Genomic DNA, 15,614 nt, shown 5'->3' with positions numbered 1-15,614 from the left:
TTCCGTACTCAGAACGTTTTGAAATACCAGCGCTATTTGTGTTGTTTACAGTAACTTAAAAGATTCATCTCGGTCCAAAAATGGAATTAAATCGTGAACATTTTCGTGCGATTATTTTTGACAACTTTCGACGTGGATTAACTCAGCAACATTGCGTGGATGAACTTAATTCATTTTTTGGCGATGAAGCTCCATCAAGGACCAGTGTTTATCGATGGTATGGTGAATTCAATCGTGGTCGTAGTTCACTCCAAGACGAATTTCGTGAAGGTCGTCCAAAATCAGTTGTTGTTCCGAAAACCATTTATGCTGTGCGCGAACTGATATTGCAAGATCGTCATGTGACCTATCGTGAGATTGAGACAATCTTAGGCATTAGTGGAACCAGCACGCATTCAATATTGCATAAACATTTGACTGTCAAAAAAATGTGTTCGTGTTGGATCTCACACAATTTGTCAATCGCTCAAAAAAAGGCTCGTGTCGATTGGTCGAAAGAAATGCTAAAAAAATACGATCGCGGGGCTTCGAAACACGTCTATGACATCGTGACAGGTGATGAATCATGGATTTACTCGTATGAGCCCGAAAGTAAACAGTAGTCGACTGTATGGGTGTTTCAAGATGAGCCAAATTCAACAAAAGTTGTTCGCGCACGAAGCACTTCCAAGCAAATGGTCGCCTGTTGGTCGCCCTGTGGTCGCCAAGAAATTAGGAAAACCAATCGGCAAAGACGGATTACTCTTCACCAGGACAATGCGAGCTCTCACACATCGGCTCCAGCAACTGCATTTTTGAGCACCCAAAACATCGAATTAATGGGTCATCCGCCGTATAGTCCTGACTTGGCACCGAATGACTTCTTTTTATTCCCGTACGTAAAAAGCTAACTGAGAGGTCAATGTTTTTCGGCACCTGAAGAAGCAGTTGCTGCATTCAGCATGCATATTTTGGAGGTACCTCATTCAGAGGGGCAAAAGTGCTTCGACAATTGGTTCAAACGCATGCAAAAGTGTATAGATCTTCATGGAGAATATTTTGAAAAACAATAAAGTGATTTTCGATGATTAAAATTTGTTTTTGTTCTCTAATCCCGACATATCAAAGGCACCCCTCGTATGTTACGTAATGATGCATTTAAAAGTTAACATAAAAAATTAATTTAAAAACTTAACAGATTAAAAATAAAGTTTTTGGCATGCCTTATTGGCACAACCTTTTTATAATTTTGGTTACACAATTTTCAGCTTTTTAAAATAATTTTATGAGTAAAATGTAATTTTTTCAATTACAAAGGCATTAATATAAAGAAACTAAATAAACTGAAACACAGAAAGCGCTAGAAATATTAATGAAAATTTCAATGAAAAAAATTTTAAATAGTGAAAAATGTCCAGGCTCCTGGTAACTTGTTAGCTATTAAGCAAAAGACACGTTGTTTAACGTTGGGCGGTTCACGATTTATTGAATGGAATAACAAAAATAGCATAAGGTTACAGTATAATATTGGAAAGTGATAACGGATAAACATAGTGGAGAATTGGGGTTGTACTTAACATAGTACATAATCTTACATATACATTAGGATCGCACTTAACATATTATAGTACGAGTATATGATCTTACATACTCCGGCTCAGCCATAATTCACACCATTTTTGAAAAAAAGGTACAACTAAACAATGTCATTAAATTATATATCTATACTGCTCAATAACTTTTTACAACACTTTTCATGTTTGATTTTACTTAAACTTTTCGTAAAACCATCTGCTACATTATCTGTAGTGGAAACATATTTAATTTTTAATTCTTTTAGACTACATTGTTCCCTAATATAGTGAAACTTAATATCTATATGTTTGCTCCTTTTCTAAGTTGACTCGTTCTTCGCCAGAAATGCAGCTCCTTGATTGTCACAGTAGATGACCGTTGGGAACCGAACGTACCGCTTGAATCCTAATTCTCTTAGTAAATTTCGTTGAAACATAACTTCTTTCGCCGCTTGACACATAGAAATGTATGCAGCTTCAGTTGAGCTTAAAGCTATTACATGTTGTTTCTTAGATTCCCATTGTATCGGCCCATTTCCAAACATAAACACAAAAGCACTGCATGATTTTCTATCTGAAGCATCAGATGCCCAATCGGAATCTGAGTAACATACAAACTCATCAGAATTAGAATATCGCAAACTCATGTTAACAGTGTGTTTTAAATAACGTAAAATATGCTGCGCCACAAGAAAGTGCTCATGGTGAGCATGGCTGCAAAACTGCGACAGCTTCGAAACAGCAAACGAAATATCAGGCCTTGAAATAATTGACAAAGTTAAGGCACCCATTAACGACTGAAACTTTTTAGTATAGTCTCCGACACAGTTAAGATTCGGGCATTTCTGTAATACACACCCACTAGGAATCGGTGTGACTGCAGATTTACAATCTGACATACCCCATTCCTCGATTTCGATGTACAACTTTTGATGAATTTTAATTTCACCCCGACTTCCATCTCTTTCGATTTGTATTCCAAGGTAGTGCTGTATTGGACCTCTATCTACGGCTTGTACGATTTCATTCAATTTATTTAAAATGTTCTTAATTGATTCTCTCGAACTACTAGCAACTATTAAATCATCGACGTAGACGACTATTATATTGATACCTTTTAGACTTATTTTTTAAAAATCGCAGCAGTCTGACTTCGACCGATTAAATCCCATTTTCATTAATATATCATTTATTTTTTCTGACCAATCTCTGCCGGCCTGCGTTAAGCCATAAATCGACTTTTTCAAACGACAAACGCTTTGCAGATTTTCTTCTTATTTTTTAGAAAAAATTCAATTGTATATTATTTTATGTAACGCAACTGCAAGCAATTATAACACCATAATTAAAAAAAAGTCGCTAAAAGTGTAAATAAACTTTCTACCTATAAAAGTTTTTTTTTTCATAAAAATAAAAAAAATATCTACCGTTCGGAGTCGGCTTGAAACTGTAGGTCCCTCCATTTGTGGAACAACATCAAGACGCACGCCACAAGTACGAGGAGGAGCTCAGCCAAACACCCAACAAGGGTGTGCGCGCCAATTATATTAGGTATATAAAACTTTTTTTCATAATAATGAAATTTATTTTTATATAGTTATTTTTTTAAATAAAAATTGTATGGTAGAGTATTTCCTTATAATTATTTTTTAAGAAGCTAGTAAAAATTGAACTAAAATTTATTTTTACAAAATTAACTTTTTCATAAAAAATTACATAGCATATTATTTTATGTAAAGAAATTTTAATTATGAATTTACAAAAAAATTTAGTAAAATTCATTTTCATAAAAGATTTTTTTTCAATAAAAACTGTATGGCAGCGTATTTTACTACAAAGTAACTGCAACAAATGATAACCAGTTTAATTTAAGATGTTATTAAAAATTTTCATAAAACTTATTCTTATAAAAGTGACTTTTTTAATAAAAACTTCAGTGTAATTTTTTCTACAATAAATAAAAATTTTTATTAATAAAAGCAATTTTTATTTCATACAAATTTCATGGCTTAGTATTTTATATAAAAATATTTTAATTAAGAATTTATAAATAATTTTAATATTTTTTTTTCTATTTCCAAGCCTAGTTTTTCATACTAAAGTAGCTGAGCAGAGGCTATTCCAACATGAAAGAGATCACGTAAAATCATCTAAAAATAACAGAATAAATTAAAGTCCCAACCGTTTAACAAAACATGTAAAAATCCGCTAAACTTTCATAAAAATTTCGAAAATGAAGATTTTTATATTTTCCAAAATTTTTTGACTCACACAATTTTGTCTTCCACTATGTTCTAATATCATATGGCACAATTGTGAAGTGACTGTTGCTAGCAATCGAGAAGAAATTAGGTTTACTGCTAACTGTCTTGCGCGTTTTCTCCATAAAACGCAGACGTATGACAATATGCCAAACACCAAAAATGCTTAAAGAAACGATTCTCAGTGACTCACTATTTTATTTATTTTTTTTTCAAAGACCAATGCATTTTTTTCACTTTGCGCTTAGCTTCTTTACAACACCAACAATTTTGCTTCACATAATTTTTTTCTGGCTTCACTACGTGTGGAAGGACATTTGCCTATTACTGTATAGAAAACGTGTGAGTATGCTCCTTTGGATCACGTTTCGCAATTGCCACTGACCAAATTATCCAGTGAAACGCTTGCCATTTTTGTTGCGGTTACCATTGTTATAACTGCCGCCACAAATATTTACGGATGCCAATGCTAAACGAGAGGAATGTAAATTTGTGCACACGTTTCAGCAAGCGGCAATGCTAACTAACACAGATGCACATAATTGTTATGTATTTTACACAGAATACAAACTTAGAAACTAAAATTGCTGGAGAGAGCTGAGCATAGAAATATTTTGGATTCAACTGAATGCTATACAAGTACATATAAATATTTAGATATACTTATATACAACATATACATACAAACACCTCCATGTGTACATCTATTCTTCTGTGTTAGTCCATATGATTATTTGCCTTACCCCACATTTTGCCTATCACTTTCATAGTGCCTGTCCAGTAACTGGCGAGAATGCTAAGACATATTTTGCGACTTCACAGCCAGACGCCTTATCTAAAGACACTATTCTCCGGCATTCCTTGCATAGTAGACATACTTCTATGTTCTATCCATACAACAGAGCTAAGTGCCGACCAATCACTTGTTCACTCATTGTGCAGCTCATTATGCACTGCAATTATTTCTTCTACTTTTTTCCTTAACTTTCTTCAACTACTTCCCCCTGCAGCTTTTCTCCTGCCCCAGCATTGAATTATCATTAGCAAATGTGGTTTATGAGCTTGGAATGGGAAGGTGACAGTGCATAGAGAAAAAGAGTGCGAATGCTTGTTTTCTTTCATCACTTCATGCTAATGGATCTGGCTGACAGTGCAAATACATCCAACACCCGCATTTCAATGATTTCAAGTACGTGCCAGTAACATTAAGTTGCACAAATGAAGCGCTTTTGTGTAGTTATTGGAGGCATTAATATAATTCAGGGCCAAATGGAAAACGTAACTGTGGCTACAAGGAATACTGAAGCGACTAAAAGTGGAGGGATATAAAATAAGCAGATAAGCAGGAATGTGGGAGAATCGAGCAAGTGGAGCAGAGTAAACATACTTATAATACAAATAGCCTGTTGGAATGAGCGATAATAATAAAGCGAAGTGGCGCATATATTTGCCTGGAAATTTGCCGACAATGCCGCTACTGATTCTGGTGCCCTCTTGAGAATATCATGGAACTTCTTCTGGAAGGAAAAGCAAGTGATGAGAGCGTTCATTGTATGACTCTATGACAGTCGGTGCTGCGTAACCGGAACGACCCTAATTTATATCCGGCCAAGGATACTCCTCGTATATGCATGGGGAATGTTTATGCTGCTACAACAAGAACAGCATTCATTGTACAGACCAATAAGTAAAACCACTCTCAGCTGGTTGTCAAAAAAATGCCCACGGCTGAGATCATCTGCTCTTTAATATAACAGGGATGCATAAGAAATGAATACATTTCATGGAAAATCATATCTAAATGTCTAAAAAATACTACAACTTCTGGTAGTTCTCAATGAAAAGCATAGCTAAGAAGTATATTAAAAATATTTGTTAATGTAAATTTTTCAAGTAAAAGACATTATTTTGCATTTTTTTTTTTATTACTTTTAATGTTGTCATAAAAATTCTAATATGGCATAGCAACCGCGTCAATGCGCTCAAGAAAAAATACCAAGCACTCATACCATCGCACACTTGGCTGCATATCAAACTCACACCAAGGGTGCCTGCCAGGAATAGAAAACTAGGAAAAAGAAGAAAGTTTTTATTTGTATTCTTGAATAATGGCAAAGAGCGAGTCCATGCCAAGTATTTTGGAATTTTGTTAATAATTATTATTTTAGTAATAGAATTATATTTAAAAAATATTGACAAGAGTTAATAATTTGAAAATTTCTTATTTATTTTCAGTTTATTTCAACATTTCTATGAATTTTTGATTTTAGGATAAAATATACTTTAAAACTTTTTTGAGAAAAAAGTTATGTAGTTTTTTGTTCAAAATTTTTAATATCTTAGACTTTGCTGAGTAATCTTTCCCAGTTTCATAATTGGAAAACGTGCAGAAAATCTGTTCGAAATACCGCTCTAGCGAGGTGTTGAGTAAAGTTTCACAATAATTTTAAACAAAAAAAATTAAATAAAAAAATATGCACATTTGAAAAATACAGTGTTTTGAATACATATAAAATTTCTAAAAATTATAAATTAAAAAATGTTACAAATTTTGAAAAATGTATATTAATATTAAAAAAATATATAAAATTTAGAGTAGAGTAGGGTTTTCAATAAGTATAAAATGTTGAAACAATATATATTAAAATTTTGAATAAATATAAAAGTTTGAAGAACATATAACCTTTGAAAAATTCTAAGCTTTTGAAAAAGAATAAAATTAAAAAGAAATGTAAAGCTTTACAAAAATATAAAATATACAAAAATATATAATTCGGTAAAAATATAAAATTTTTAAACAAAAAGAGTTTTAAATAAATAGAAATTTTAAAAAAAATATTGAATTTAAAAATATATTGTATATATAACTTTGAAAAATGTAAATCTTGAAAATATATAAAATTTGAAAAAAAAATTAAAAAATAAAAAATTTTGAAAGAATATAAACAGTTTTGAATAAATTCTACCGCTACTGAAGCAGCTGACGGTTGGTTTCGTCATCCATTGGATGGCGTCTGCCTTCAGTATTAAAATCAGTCGGCATGAAATGATGCGGTCAAAATGACCCCTACCTTTCAATTTTTTTACAAGTTCACCTGTTCAGCTGACGTGTTTCCCCCCCTCTACCCCGCAGCTGACTATTTTTTTTTTATTCTACTAAATGTCAATAATACATGAAAAAAATTTTAACCGGTATAAAATGAGTTGTTAAAAATTTTTTTTCGACACGTTTCGCAGCCTCGTACGCACGTACCCATCGCTACTGGACCAGGTGACGGTTGGTTTCGTCATCCCATGGATGGCGTCTGCCTTCAGTATTAAAATCAGTCGGCATGAAATGATGAGATCAAAATGACCAGCGGCTCCCGAACTAGAAACAAATGGTAATCAGAAGGAGCTATGTCTGGGCGGGTGAGGTAGAATTTCCCATCCGGAATTTTCCAAATAATTTTTGACCGGTACTGCAACACGTGGCCGAGCATTGTCATGATGGAAAATCAATTTCTCGTGTCTGGTCGCCCATTCTGGCCGTTATTCGGCTATTGCTTGCTTCAAACGTATCAATTGTTGCCTGTATAGCTCTCCCGTGATAGTCTGACCCGATTTTAACAGGTCATAGTACAGCAAACCCTTCTGATCCCACCAAATACAGAGCATTACCTTAAAACCATGAATATTCGGCTTTGGTGCTGATTTGCCTGGTTGGCCTGGCTTCACATATGATCTTTCACGCTTTCGGTTGCCGTAATGAATCCACTTTTCATCGCCAGTGGCAATATGATGCAAAAACGATTTCTTTTGTTGGCGATTAAGCAGCATTTCAGACATGCATCGTCTCTCAACGTCTCACGGCTTCAATTCGTGTGGCACCCAATTTCCTTGTTTGTGAATGTATCCGGCAGCTTTTAAACGTTTAGAGATGGCTTGTTGAGTGAATGTTTTTCAAGTTCTTCTTGAGTTTGACATGGATCTTGATCGAGTAATGCCTCCAATTCTTGATTTCAAAGTTTTTTTATGGACCTGATCGCTGTTACCTTCTGTGTCAAAATCACCACTTTTAAATCGTGCAAACCACACTGAGCTTCTGAGAGTAAACGATGTGCTTCTCTTGCAAAAGCAAACCTCTCGCAAACACTGTTTTGTTGGAACGTAATTTGACATATTGACTGTAATGAAAAAAATTTGTGTGTTTTTGATTTTTTGGCGTGCTTTAACATAGAATAGCTGTCAATGTCAAAATATTAACTACATAAATAGATATGAGGTTAGTAACAAATACGAAATTAATTAGTTGTACACGCGATAAAATATTGAACATTGTGAATAAATAAATATAAAATTTTAAAATAAATTACATTTTTAAAACACATACAATTCTGAAACAATATGGAATTGAAAAAATATGAAATTTGAAAAAATATAATGTTTTGAAAGAATATAAAGAGTTTTAAATAAATATAAACGTTTGAAAAATCTAAAATTTTGAAGAAATATAAGATTGATGGTTTTGTGAAAATATAAAATTTACTAAAATATATAATTTTGAAAAAAAAAAAAATATTATGAAAATATATAAAATCTTTAAAAATAATAAAGAGTTTTGAAAAATATAAAATTAAAAAAAATATATAATTTTTAAAAAATATTAAGAGTTTTGAGTTAATATAAAATCCTGAAAAAATACAAATTTTGAAAAGATCTAGCAATTTAAAAAAATATGGATTTGGATGGATGGATGGATTTTGAAAAACATACAATATATTAATTTTGAAATAACATAAAAGTAAAAAAAAAAAATCAATTTTAAAAAGTCTGTATTCTAATAACTTAAAATTTTTTTTAGTTATTAGAAGAACCAAAGTTATTTCATGGTGATTTCTCTTTCAGTTGTATCCAATATAGCTTCACGTATAAGTTTTTCGAACATTGGAAAGGAGAGATTTCTTGCATGCATTTCACTTGGTGGGATCTTTTATGTATAAGCTCTTTAGCTCGGAAATAGTATTCAAATCAAAATATGAGATCTAATTTTTATTACATATCTGTTTTGATGCCTCTCAGTTACTAAAAAATTTGAATTGCTGTAGTGTACAGAGCGACTATTGCTCAGTGTTCGCATTCACTGGAGATGCAATTATAGTGACTCCTGTGCAGCCGAACCACGGCAACTTTCTTACAAACGTTTCTACAATCTTCTTTTACACAAAGTTATAAATGCATTTATGGCATTAATTTTTAAATTTTGTATTCATTTTTCATAAAACTGGAAGCAAATTCTAGATCAGTGTTTTATTTGGATTTATTTTGAACTAGTTACGAACTAGTCGCAAAGTAACTGGTTCGCATTTTTGAAAATACAATATTAAAGCCAAACCCAAAATTCCTTTAACCTTTTTAACAGATTTCTATTGTATCAAAGAATTGAGTCTTGTAGCAATGCGTGCTGCCTTTTTGTATTGCAAATTTTGTAGCAATCATTTGGGCGCATAATTTTTCATTGAATTCATTTGGTTGTGATCGCAGCGTAAATCATTTTAAATATTAATAAGCTATGCGGATATGAAGAATGGAATGCAATGAACTGAGAAATAAATGAATAGAAAAGTAGAGATAAAATATATAAGAAACAAGAAACAAAGAACCCCAATAAAAGGACTTCTGCTGTGGGTCACATATAGTAATAGAGCATGAAGGTGGAGAAGATGTGTGAAAATGAAAAATATTTTTACCAATAAATGAAGTTTTCTTGGAAAAATAAATGCCTTTACAATTTTTTTGTAGTTGTATTTTTTTATTTTATTATTTTTTTTTCTATCAAAAATGCCTTTACTATTTTTATAAATTTTTTTATTCACCTTGCAGCCTTCAAAACATTAAAATGCTTTTATTTTTAGAATCCACATACTTCCTGTGTAAATACATTTGTACATATATGTGTATATGCTGGTTTTTGCAATAACATGAAAACTTACTCTGTCTTATACATTTTTATTGCCTCGCCATAAATTTGTTCAATGCTGACTTTGCGTGCCAGCAAGTAAAAGCACATATTTTGCTTATCACAAAAATAACAATTAAAATAATTGCCAGCAGTCATATATTTTTTCGTTAGCATATGCCATAGGGGGTGTGTGTTTGCGTTGCTAAAAAAATTCGCAATTCATGTCATTAATTAACGACGATTGCGCATAATTTATTAAAAACAAAACCGGAAGTGCTAGGTGAGGCAGACTGAAACCAGAGTGGAGTGGGTCGGGATGAATGAGGTAGCGTGTAATGGGTTTAGAGATACGCAAACATGCATTGAATTTAAAGCAAAAAAAAGAAAACAATTAGTGCAAAATACGGCTGAAGGAGCGCCTGTAACTAGGCTATTTTCAGTAAGTCACAGCAGTAATCGTTAATGTAATGCGAAAAATTTTAAAGGTAGAGTATTTTGCTTTTTATTAAAAAAATTTCAAATGCCTGGAAATGAAAAGAGGTTTCAAAAAGAAAATATAAATGTTGGAAATTTTTATAAAAACTGTATCAAAAATAATTTTATTGAAACTGAAGAGTGATTCTGTGTCAAGTGATGCAGGTATTGAAGAAATTGTTGTAAAATATTCGTAAAATTGGTTTATTTGTAGGTATGAGTATAAAAAATTATATATTTATAAAAGTAAGCTGAACAAATTTTAAATTTTTCTTTGAATTTTTGGTAATTATTTGAAATTTTACGATTTATGCAATATTGAAAAATTTTGTGTAGTGCCTTTCAAAACGAAATATCTTCACTTCTTTTTATAAATTTGTTTACTTTTTGGGACATAAACATATTAAAAAAAAACAAAAATTTAATTTTTTTGTTAAAAACTTTTTTTGTAATTTTTGAAAATCAGTATAAGGGTATCCTAAAATATTGAAAATACAAACACAAGAAAAAAAAGAGGAAAATCGGAAGGCAAAAATGAAAGTTTTGCTTAAATTTTCTACACCAAAAACAAAAAATTCCTTTGCAACAAAAAGTTTCTTAAAACGTATATTTTGCCGAAAAAATTAAATAAAAATTATAAAACTCGTAAGAAGAACTCTCATAAAAGATCACTCAGAATCTTAGGCTAGCAGACATACAGGTATGTATGTATGTATATATACACTTTCGAGCCTCCAATTATTTGTTGAAAAAATAAGATAAAAAAAGGAGGAAAGGAGTTTTTTCAAAAATGGCAAAAATAAAGGTTTTGTTGAAATGTTTAACAAAAAAAAGTTTTTTTTTTCAACAAAAAATTTTTTAAATAGTATGTTTTTCCCAAAACAATTAAAAAAAAAATTTGTTGTAACATTTGAAAAGAACCATCAAAAGGTTCACGCAAAGCCTTAGGCTAGCAGGTTCAAGCTTCCAATAATTTAGGGAGAGCTGAAGTTTGGAGAGTGTCACGTTCTAGTTTTTGTTTTAACCCTTTCGGTACGGAAAGCCGCTAACGGAAATACAAATTATTTTATATGTTTAATAGTTGCAATGGGTGAAATAAAAGTGTTTTGTGCCATCAAAATTGTATTCGGTTAAAAAACCGCCCCTTTATATGTCCCCTCAGTATTTTTATGGACGCATTTGTCCCGTTTAGTATTTTATGATCCAATATCGTTTTATATAAAAGTTTGTTTTATTATGAATTCAACATATATTTAGTTTCAGTAAAGTGAAAAGAAGAAAACAATGAGCAAGTAATACACTATAAAAAAATTGGTTTTTACTTATGGTAAGGAGCAAACAAGAATACTGGTGGGACACATAAGTCCCACCAGGATAAAAATGCCAGTAATTTTTTATATATTATATAACACAAAAACTTTTACTTACTTACCTCAATATAATAATAGAGCACTAGCACAATAAATAAATATATTTTCAGTAAACTTTGAAGAAACCACGAAAAATCGCAAAAAACCTACCACTTGCAAAATTCGCGTCCACTTTTGCGTTTGTTTTTTGACTAATGAACACGTGTTTACCATTTAACTTCAAATAACGGAAGGAAATACCGTTAAGAATGGCATTAACAACGAAATGGGATAAATAAAGTCCATTAAATTCGCTTAGTTTCCAGGCTAGGTATCTTCAAACATGTGCCGGGACATATAAATCCCGTTCGGACCGAAAGGGTTAAGTGTCCTTTTCTTTGGACTTTCATCATAGAATTCATTCACAAACCCTATAAGAAAGAGTCATGCATCTCTCTGACTGCTTTTGTTTTTTGTTGACTGGTATTCTAAATTTTGAAAATTTAAAAAATATAAATTTTGAAATTATATAAAATTTGAGAAAATTGCGATACTCTAAAAACGAGCAAAGAACTTCATAGACTATTCATTTATTTTCTCTTGGTACTTAGAACTATGCTACCTACTATAAGATCTATTCGGCTACGCTACTGGGCGGAAAACATTGATCCCCCCAGCGATTCTGCATTTTGACCTTTGAATGCTCCGCAGGAGGCATCTGGACCACGAGTTTCACCAGGCAATCAGCTGTTTCGTTACTTTCAACTCTCTCATGCTTCTCAACAGATCACAAATGCTGCTTTTTTATGGCAGCCCCAAAAGTTGAAGAGAATTTTCCAGACGCCGACAAGCTCCGAAGTTCTTTATATTCATTTAGGGCCTTTATAGCAACTTAACTACATGACACTAATCGTATTTGTATTTCGAAAACCTCTGCTTAGAATATGACTGGATAAGTATACACTGGCAGGCTTTTGTGGAGCCTCGGTTCAATATAGCAGCAGCAATTCCTCCATATTCGTCCTTGTCAAGAACTATGAGCTGCTACCGATTTTTGTGAAATAATATCCGAGTATTTTATGAGAATAGTTTGAGAATTCTTTTGAGACTACCAAGTCAAAAATTTTCGGGCTATGTGTATTGAACCGGCACAGAGATCCAAAAAACCGCTTTTAAATTCAAATCGAGGGGTCGAAATACCTATCTTGATGCCACGAGCAGCAGTGGGGCAAGTACACAAAGCCTCTCCGATGGGCGGAGTTCACCGAAAACAACAACGAAGCTTACTTGCTTGGGGTTTGGATACCAGAACAGTAATGACTTTATCCCCATAATAAATGACTTTCATCTCCAATTGTGCCTATGTAATATTCCTAAAAATTTTTCAAGAATCTGTTGAAAAAATTTGTTGCTTTGTTGGTAGTCATTGTGTGTTCTGGTTTAATTTTTTACCTAGGACTGACCTAGGAATTCCTTTTGTCTGAACTGAAATTAGGTTTCTCTCTAAATGTATTTGAAACAAGGAAACTTTCTTCATCTTTTTTAATGCAGGCCATGTAATAGGTCTATCTCCACTTCCTTTCTAGCACACTAAATTTCAGTTAAATTTAATGCTGATTGAAGTCTTCTAAAAATTGTGCAACTAGGACAGTACGCAATATATAAACTTTCCACTAAAATTTAGAGAATCATAATCCGGAGAGGAATACATATTTTGTATTTTATAATTCTACCTATAAAACTGCAGGCGTATAAAATTTCAAATATATCTTCTCTCTGCAAGAGTTTTTCTTTAATTGGCAAGCGGTACAAGAGGCTACAAATGAAACATCTGAACAGCAAACGAATAAGTCATTTATACATTTTATCTGTACCCTGAGTATATCATATTAAAAACACATGCACATGTACCTATACTTATATATATTTGCACACATACATATCTGTTCCAATCACTAATATTTCATTTTTCCTGTTTCTCTTTTCAGGTAAGTCTGCAATTCAGTTCAACCGTAAAGTAACAATTTTAAAATTGAATAAAAACACATTTTTATAATTGCGTGGTAAGCTCGATGGCATATGTAGTGGGGCTTGTACTTATTCATGGAGGTACTTAATTACATAGCAAATACATAACATAAATTTTCAATTAAATTTTTAAACATACAGGTATTTTCTTAGTCTATGTACTTGAATATAGGATGGAGAGGGCAATGAAAATTATATTTTAATTTTAATACAAGTTTTTGCGTTTTTAGATATTTATGTTTATAATTCAAGTTAAAGAAACTTGAAAACTATTAGTTATTTTCTAGAAATCCAAAATTTGTGCATGCGCCGGAATATAACCTCAGCTATTCGACTTTTTGACTTTTCAGCTTCCCGCTCCGCCTCCTTGAAATCCTCGCCTTTTGGTAAATTCATTTTTTGTCATATCAACTTCTTTTTTCGGTTCGGGCCTGGACGGTGTTGTCCGTTTTGGCTCTTCTATTTATCTGAAACACAAAAACCAAAAAAAATATTAAACAGTATGACTGTAGTTATGTTCCGTACTATACTAAAAAAATTAACCAACTGACGCCGTTTTAAATTTTACACTCTGAAAATCTGGTTTTTTCTTCAGTTGTTTAATCAAAAATATACGAAATAATTTAAATAATAATATGATTCTAGTTTTGGCCATTTAAATGCGCCCAATGGTGCTGCAATACTGTATATTCTTAAAAGCCTGTACTTTCACCTTCAGAGCTTGGGTTAAGCCGCGTGAGAATGTACGCCGTCAAAGGTACTCCTCAAGGCGGAGTACTTCCACCCCTTCTCTGGAATCTCGCTGTAAACAGTTTGCTTCGAAATCTCGAAAAAGCAGGCTGCAAGGTTGTAGCCTATGCAGATGATATTGCTCTCTGCGTATCAGGCAAACACCTGAATACCCTCACTGAGCTCATGCAACGCTCAATCAATATTCTGTCAAAATGGTGCACCGAATGCGGACTAAATGCGAATCCAGCAAAGACAGATCTTGTTCTCTTCAATAGGAAACAACAATCTCCTCCACTGCAAACAATAACTTTAAAAGGGAAATCATTACTTCTATCTGATTCAGCTAAATATCTAGGAGTTATTCTAGATAGGAAGTTGAGTTGGAAATTGAATATTGAAAACAGATGTAAAAAAGCTTTCATAGCTCTCTATACTTGTAAGAAAGCTATAGGCAAAACCTGGGGTTTTTCACCTCGGATCGTTTATTGGATATATATACCTCGATCATCAAACCGATACTCTTCTACGGTGTGGCTGTATGGTGGACAGCACCCGAAAAACGGTGTAGAGTAGCCACAATTGATCGAGTCCAAAGAACAGCCTGCCTCCTGATAACAGGATGCTTAAGTACAACACCTACTAAGGCTCTAAACACGTTGCTTCACTTGCTCCCTATCGATCTGGCTGGCAAAGCGATTGCAGCGAAAGCAGCGACACGCATGAATGCTATATCGAAATGGAAAAAGTATCTGTTATCTCTTCCGACATAGACTATCATGTAAGTCTTCCATCACCACCCTTGCTATTCTCCTGTTCACTCCCAACTAGGGAAGAATGGAGCACAAATCTAACCGAAATCGATAGCCCTCTGATTATAAATACAGATGGTTCAAAACAAGACGGTAAAGTGGGATTTGGAATATTTTCCAATTCCCCCCACATCAGTCTATCATTTAGATTACCCGACTACTGTAGTGTATTTCAAGCGGAGGTATGCGCTATCTGGTATGCTGCGAAAACTATCTTAGAAAAGAGAATATCACTAGAGGATATCCGCTTTTTCACCGACAGTCAAGCGGCCGTTCGAGCACTCAGCTCCTCTTATACCCACTCAGATGTGGTTCGATCCTGTCTCTTATCTCTTAACGAGATAAGTGTTCAGAATTCTGTCCAAGTTATCTGGATACCGGGTCACAGTGGATTCGAAGGTAACTGCAAAGCTGAAGAGCTCGCGAGAGTTGGAGCTGCGCAATCAAATGTTAGTTGATCGACAATT

The 15,614-nt window shown here is 33.0% G+C and overlaps 1 protein-coding gene across 1 annotated transcript in view; it reads left to right on the top strand.

The window, feature by feature from the left end:
• The window catches only part of LOC128867683 (protein kinase C, brain isozyme-like), a 99,233-nt gene extending 85,087 nt beyond the window's left edge, over positions 1–14,146 (top strand). Inside the window, exon 3 of the mRNA XM_054109123.1 lies at positions 13,567–14,146. Coding sequence (XP_053965098.1) covers positions 13,567–13,570 — 4 coding nt within the window. The 3' untranslated portion in view covers positions 13,571–14,146. The remainder of the gene's footprint in view (positions 1–13,566) is intronic.
• The last annotated feature ends 1,468 nt before the right edge of the window (positions 14,147–15,614 follow it).

This window comes from Anastrepha ludens, chromosome 6 (genome assembly GCF_028408465.1).
Source record: "Anastrepha ludens isolate Willacy chromosome 6, idAnaLude1.1, whole genome shotgun sequence".
Lineage (NCBI taxonomy): Eukaryota > Metazoa > Arthropoda > Insecta > Diptera > Tephritidae > Anastrepha > Anastrepha ludens.
This window is presented reverse-complemented; position numbering and strand designations above follow the sequence as displayed.